The sequence below is a fragment of the Cebus imitator genome, unplaced genomic scaffold (genome assembly GCF_001604975.1).
Source record: "Cebus imitator isolate Cc_AM_T3 unplaced genomic scaffold, Cebus_imitator-1.0 Scaffold177, whole genome shotgun sequence".
In the NCBI taxonomy this organism is placed as follows: domain Eukaryota; kingdom Metazoa; phylum Chordata; class Mammalia; order Primates; family Cebidae; genus Cebus; species Cebus imitator.
In genome coordinates, this window is record NW_016107492.1 from 1879406 (window position 1) to 1887048 (window position 7643).

At 39.9% G+C, this 7643-nt stretch overlaps 1 protein-coding gene across 1 annotated transcript in view; it reads right to left on the reverse strand.

The window, feature by feature from the left end:
- LOC108315700 (dentin sialophosphoprotein) overlaps positions 1-4833 on the reverse strand; it is a 5464-nt gene extending 631 nt beyond the window's left edge. Inside the window, 4 exon segments of the mRNA XM_017545157.2 lie at positions 1-1926; positions 2406-3389; positions 3528-3614; positions 4754-4833. The exon segment at positions 1-1926 is cut by the window's left edge and continues 3 nt beyond it. Coding sequence (XP_017400646.1) covers positions 1-1926; positions 2406-3389; positions 3528-3614; positions 4754-4804 — 3048 coding nt within the window. The 5' untranslated portion in view covers positions 4805-4833.
- Between the last annotated feature and the right edge of the window lie 2810 nt (positions 4834-7643).

Sequence of the window (7643 nt, forward strand, 5' to 3'; positions counted from 1 at the left end):
GCTACTGTCACTGCTGTTGCTACTGTCACTGCTGTCGCTATCACTGCTGTCACTGCTATCGCTACTGTCACTGCTGTTGCTACTGTCACTGCTGTCGCTACTGTCACTGCTGTCGCTGCTATCACTACTGTCACTGCTGTCACTACTGTCACTGCTGTCGCTGCTATCACTACTGTCACTATCGCTACTGTCGCTGCTATCACTATTGTCACTGCTGTCGCTGCTATCACTGCTGTCACTGCTGTCGCTACTGTCACTACTGTCGCTGCTGTCACTACTGTCACTGCTGTCACTACTGTCACTGCTGTCGCTGCTATCACTACTGTCACTGCTATCGCTACTGTCGCTGCTATCACTACTGTCACTGCTATCGCTACTGTCACTGCTGTCGCTACTGTCACTGCTATCGCTACTGTCACTGCTGTCACTGCTGTCACTACTGTCACTGCTATCACTGCTGTCACTGCTGTCGCTGCTATCACTACTGTCACTGCTATTGCTGCTGTCACTGCTGTTGCTGCTGTCGTTGCTGTCGCTGCTGTTGCTGCTATCGTTGCTGTCATTATTATCACTGCTGTCACTACTATCACTACTGTCACTATCACTGTCACTGCTGTCACTTCTGTCGCTACTGTCGCTGCTGTCACTGCTATCGCTGCTGTCACTGCTGCTGCTGTCACTGCTGTCACTGCTGCTGCTGTCACTGCTGTCGCTGCTGTCGCTACTGTCACTGCTGTCGCTGCTGTCACTGCTGTCACTGCTATCACTGCTGTCGCTGCTATCGCTGCTGTCACTGCTGCTGTCACTGCTGTCACTGCTCTCACTGCTATCGCTGCTGTCACTGCTGTTGCTGCTGTCGCTGCTATCACTGCTCTCACTGCTGTCGCTACTGTCACTGCTATTGCTGCTGTCACTACTATGACTGCTGTCACTGCTGTCACTTTCACTGCTGTTGCTGCTGTCACTGCTACTGCTGCTGTCACTGCTGTCTGACTCACTGTCACTATCACTGCTGTCACTGCTATCTGATTTGCTGTTGTCTGACTTGCTGTCACTGTTGTCACTACTGTCACTGTCACTGCTGTCACTACTATCATTACTGTCGCTGCTATCACTGCTGTCACTACTGTCACTGTTATCACTACTATCACTGTCACTGCTATCACTGCTGTCACTACTGTCACTGCTATTACTACTATCACTGTCACTATCACTGCTGTCACTGTCACTGCTGTCACTACTATCACTACTGTCACTGCTACTGCTGCTCTCACTACTATCACTGTCACTGCTGTCACTGCTATCACTACTATCACTGCTATTGCTGCTGTCACTACTATCACTGTCACTGCTGTCACTGTCACTGCTGTCGCTACTGTCACTGCTGTCATTACTATCACTGCTATTTGATTTGCCTTTGCCATTGTCTGATTTGCCATTGTCATTGTTTCCATTGTTCCCATTGCCATTACCGTCACTGTCATTAGCATCTGAAGTGCTATCACTGTCATCATCTTCTTCTCCTTTTGAGTCACTGCCATTGCCATTATCTTTTGATTCATCAGAGTTATAAGAAGCATCTCCTCTGCTATTGCTGTCATTGTCGCTTTCTGAATTAGCACCATCATTGCCATTAGATTCATCACTGCTGTCAGGATCATCTCCTTGCATGGACTCATCATCAAAATCATAACTGTCATAACCATCACTCTTGCTGTCACTACCTGTGTTGCTGTGTTCAACTTTATTTCCTGGTCCTGATTTTTGGCCAGGTGCTTCTGTGTTGTCAACCTCCCCTTGTGTCTTCACATTTCCTTTGCCCAACATCACTCCGTGTTGTCCTTTATTCTCTTTATCTTCATTGGCCTTCACAGCTTCTTTGGTAATATTTCTGTTGCCACTGCTGGGACCTTTGATTTCTATTCCCTGTGGAAGGATGAAGGAAAGAATGATGAATTAGTGAATATTTGCTGCAAAATTGTATTGATCTGAGGAAGAATAACTGGGAAAAGTTTCCATAGACATAGGAGTTCCACTTCTAGTACTTCACAGTTATTTGTAAAAATGTGCTTTATTCCATAATTGAAAGCACCCTAGTGTTTAGATTCCTTAAAAAAACCATTCATATTCCTACCCAGTGGGAACTTTTGCAAACAATTACATGGAGAAGCCATAATTTCGCATAAGAATTTTCTAGAATTGTAACCAAGTTCTCAGAAATGTATTATTTTTAAAGTTGTTCTGTATCGAAGACTAGTAAAGATTCTAGTTTTCCTTTAAATAGTCAAGTAATGTGGATGCAAAAATACATGGATGCTTGTCACAGTTTATTTTTGTGCTAACATCAGTAGATGGAGGGGAAGAATTTAAACTGCCATTGAAAGAAATCAGCTTTACAAACTTACCTTATGTTGGGTCTTCCCAACAGCATGTGGCTCTGATTCTTTGGTGATTCCATTTTCTACACCTTTGCTTTCTCTGTGGTTGAGCTGCTGGGTGTCCTCTATTCTTTGGCTGCCATTGTCTTCCGGAATACCAGCAGAATTCTCCTCACTCTTGGAGGTGTTGTCTCCCTCACCATCATTATGGGGGTCTTCTTTGCCTTCAGGGTCATAATTTTCACTACTATCTGAATTTTGACCTATGCTAATATTATTATCATCTTTCCCATGGTCCTGGCCCTCCTGGCCCTTGCTGTTATCACTGCTGTCTTTTCCGTTCCCTGCTTCTTCATCTTCATCATCACCAGAGCCCTCATCTTCATCCTCATCTGCTCCATTCCCACTAGGACTCCCATCAGAATTATCCAGGCCATTGTCTTCTCCAGTGCCTGGTGTCACCTCAGCCTCCTGAGTCCCATTTCTCTCGCTGTTGATCTGAGGTGTTATTTCACTTGCATTACCCTCATTTCTACAGGAGTTCTCAATTATTTCATCCTCATTGTCTGTACTGTTATTGCTTCCAGCTACTTGAGGTCCATCTCCCTGGACAACAGCAGCATCCTCATTGTGACCTGCATCACCAACATCCCCATTTTGGGTATTCTTATCAGTATTTCCACTAGTGTTGCTTCTGTTTGTGGCTCCGGCATTGTCAATGATGCTTACTTGTCCCTGGATGCCATTTGCTGTGGTGTTTTCTTCTTTCCCGTGTATTCCATCATGACCATATGTTTCTGCTTTTCTTATGTCCCCATTCCAACCCTCAATATTCCCCTCTTCATTTGCTAATGTGGAATATGTAGAAAAACTCTTCCCTCCTACATCTGCCCACTCAGAGCCATTCTCTTCTCCCTTGTGACCATCTTGGGTATGCTCTTGCCTTCCTCTTTCACTTTCATGCATGGGGACACCAGTTTCTTTAGTGGTTCCATTGGCATTTAACTCATCCTGAAAAAGAGAAACAATTTAATTAATTATAAATTAATTAAATGATCTTGAAGAAAAGCATTTTCCAATCTTGGGGAAGTTAATGGAATGTGGCGACTCAGAAATAGAAAATAAAATGAAATATTTTATGTCCTATACCTGTACTGACACTTTTGATCTTCCTCGAAGAGGTAAATTCCCAGATTTTTCAACAATGTGTCTCTCCAGTGGTTTGCTCTGAGGAACCTGCCAAGTAGAAAATGCTGGCTATTGAAAAGGTTTTTATTTGTGAATATGTGCATGAGCATGCATGCACGCACATGCGTGCGCACGCGCGCGCACACACACACACACACACACACACACACTTTTCCCTCAATGAAGAATAAAGATCTAACACAAAGGCCAAAGTATAATCTAATCAGATAGAAAAGAGAAGTGGCTTCTTACAGGATTTGTGTAGAGTTTAAACTGGGTACATGGACATTTTTCACTGTGGTATTACCAATTTTATGGATGTGTTAGCTCAGCCCACTTATTTCAACTGCAGAAGAAAAGAGTCTTTTAGAAAGATGAGGTGATAGACTGCTGGTGTTTCTGTACAACAAACCTCTCGCAATAGCACAAGATCCACTCTAAGTGTAATCCTGACCTAAGCTCTTAAGACAACAGTAGGCATGACCAGAGCTTGCACAGATGCAAAATCAAGCATTCTGCTATTATCCTTCTATGCACTGCAAGGGCACATTTGAAATACTTGAGAACATTTTCAACTACATGAATAGCAAATTATTGGTATTATAAAAGCATACCAAAATGTTAAACATGGATGCTGGCTAGGAAAATTACAAATGGTTTAGTTTTCCCAATTTTTATTAGTGTTATGCTGTATATTCCAAATTTTCCTCGGTGAGCACATAAATAATAACTCTCTGACTAAACATTAGTTTCCCATATGTTAAAAAAAAATCCTACTTTTTCCTATAGAAAGAATATTCTTGGAAACTTCCTAAACAGTGTGGACTTTGTTCATATTAAAAGGAAATTCACAGAGTATGAAGCAAAGATTGACAAAGTCTCCATGACTTCTGGGTACAAAGTGTAAATTAATCTGAATAAGTGTTTTAAACAATAATCCTTCAAACAAGATGTGAGTTTCTATAGAGGAAAGAGAACATGAGTTGAAGTGGTTTTGTTGAGACCCCACAGATATTGCATAAAGCCTTTAGTGCAAATCTGAATGTTTAGAATCAGCCTATTAACAAAATATTGAGGAAATATACACACACATGTGCATGCGCACACACACACACACACATTTTGTATCAATGTTAGGTTAAAAGAGTTAATAAAGTGAAGAGGTTTTCTGAGAAAGGCATACTTACTGGAATGGCCCATGCTACTGCCCAAATGCAAAAATACGTAATTATCTTCATTTTCCTTAGGAATAATAATAATCAATGGCTGTATTTAAAAAAAGCACAAAATTACTTATAAAGTAAAAGTGATCATCATAGTGCTATATTATTTTGACATGTAAGCATCTGTCCTTTTCCTAGGCAAGAAGCATGTATCTAACATGAGAAGATGTATGATGTTCCAGAACATACCTGGTGTGGTGATGGGGGCATCACCAGATTCAGCACTAATGTAGCTTCCTAGATTTTTTTCTGCCTGTGCCAATGAAGGAAAACAGCCATATAGGTACAAAAGGCATAGCCATAACTTTGTTCTGCAATTCTTGGATATAAAAACATCTTTCTCTTCTGAATGGCTTTAATCAATTATTAACTAATTTTGCCGAAATTGTGCTTGAAAGATGAAACACTTGTTGTCTTCCAAATCTATAGAATTGAGCTATACTAGACTTTAAGAGAAAGAAATTACTAACATGAGGGAACCTATGATAGCAGAAGAATATGGGGTTTGTATTCAGAGACCTGGGTTCAAATGTTACCCCTGCTACTTGCTGTGGAAGCTTGAGAAATTTAAGTAGCTTTATTATCCCTCCACCTGGGATGGTAACAGTACCTGTGCCTCAGGATTACCCTGAAGTTTGGTAGAATTATCTCTGAGAAGCCCTCTCTGACTTCCCTCCAAGGATTTTTGGTATCTCTTTCCTTTTTATACCAAGTAGTTTTGCACATCTCCCTAACAACACATTGCACTGTTTAAAATTGCCTAGTTACTTATGTGTTGCCCTGATTTATTGAAAGCTCCCGAGGCACAGGAGAGTGTCTTGGTGATTATTGTATTCCAATGCAAAGCACAGATAAAGACATTTTCTGAATCTTGCTGATAAATATTTGTGACTATAAGCAATATCTAGCATTGCTTCAGGCACTTTGCAATTTTCCAATAAATGATAGCACTTATTGTATGGGACTTCTAAACACATGATTCTTCATCCCTGTTAGAATTCAAATTCAGAAATAGTCTAATATATATCTTTGAAAATTGGAATAGCTATTTTGCAATCTGTGTGAATAAAAATTTTAATTTATATTGCAAGTTGGATTTCTTGATGTAATGATGCCATTATTATAGAAAGGAGAGTTTTACTCCTATTTCATGAACTCCCACTGGATGTATAGATTATAATTCTGCATGTCATAAAATGGCCTTAACTGGATTTAATGATGATAGTGAAAATGTAATAAAATTTCACTGAATATCAATTATCATGAGAATTATTGGCATTTTCTCACACGTAAAATGACATAGTTCCAGAGGTACTGAGGGAGAAAAAAAGTGCTCACTCTTATAGCTGTTCAACAGAAAGCCAAGAATAGCTAGAGCCCCTTCTCAAATGCCATACATTCAAGTGAGGCTGAGGTGACACCAGGACAAGTATCACGCAAAGCTCTGGGGCACAGACGTTGAAGGCCAGCTGTTTAGTAAACCACAGTTATCCTGTACTTTGCAGGCCCAAGCCTAATCATTACATAGCGCTGCAGAAGGCCTGTCTGCACGCTGATTTGGAAGAGCATCCTGGAAAGGTACCTGCAGCCAAGGCCAGAGTGATGTGTCTCCCGTTTCTGAGCTGCAATCCGGAAATCTGACCACTACGTCTCTCTTTCAGCTCCCCTCCAGAACACTTCCATGTTGATGCTTGTCACTGTTTGCCAGGGCAGGTGAATGGCTTCGAAGACTACTATAAAAATGGCCCAGGTGTTCTCAGCCTGAAGCAGAGACTTCAGAATTTTGTGAACCTCCTTCAGATTATTTCATTTATTGTCATACATGAAATGAGATTTAGCTTCATTTCATTTAGCAATTCGATTTAGCATCACTAGTGATAACTAAATCTCTTTGTATGTGGGACAATAAATAATAAGTAATAGTAAGTAATAAAATACTGAAAAGCAAAGCCTTGTTTGAAAGCCCAAGGTGGATTTTTTGAAATCTGAGTTATCTCATTTTTTTTATCAAAACTAATCAAAGTGTCCAGATAATTAATTATCAAATTTCCACCTCAGTTGGCCAAGTTTTCAGTATGTCTTTCTTTTTTCCAATCTAGCTCTTCCTTAGCTCGTAATTGTCCATTATCTTGTACACATACTATCAATAAGACAAGTCAAAAAGGAAGCAAACAATCTAATTGTTAAGGAGTATTCATTCACATATATATATATATATATATATATATATATGTGTGTGTGTATATATATATATATATATATATATATATATATATGTAATTGCTCTTTAGGTTCTGGTCATTCACTTCTTAAAATCAAGCTGACTTCCTCTTTGAAATTCAAAGTTCTTTCTAAACGAATCAGTTGGTTCTGAGTGAAAAGGATGTTTTATCTTACCTTAAAAGGCTTCAAAAGGACTTTGAAAATCCAGAATTTCTTATCTTTCTTTTTGAAGACTGAAAGTGGCTCACTGTCCTGGACTTTTGCATGACAATTTTGTACCTGCTGAAATTTAAACTCAGTTTGATAATTTTCTCAACCAATCACTGTTTAGGATCCCTGATACGGGGTTATAAAGTGTCATCGTGTCTACGAACCACATAATAACTTCCCCACTTCCTTCACTTGCTGATATGTATTTGCTCACTGAACCGTCCAGTTCCAAAAGGACTAGACTTACTTTCACTTAATTAAATAGCTTCTGTGAGGCTGTTTCACATCTTAAATATAGAGAATCAGTGTAACATATCTGAAAAGAGCCACTTAAACTCTGTCACCCTGACATTTCTTGTCTTGCCAAGGTTGGCAATCTAAGAAAACTCTAGGTTTCTTTAGTAAATATGACTGCCTATTT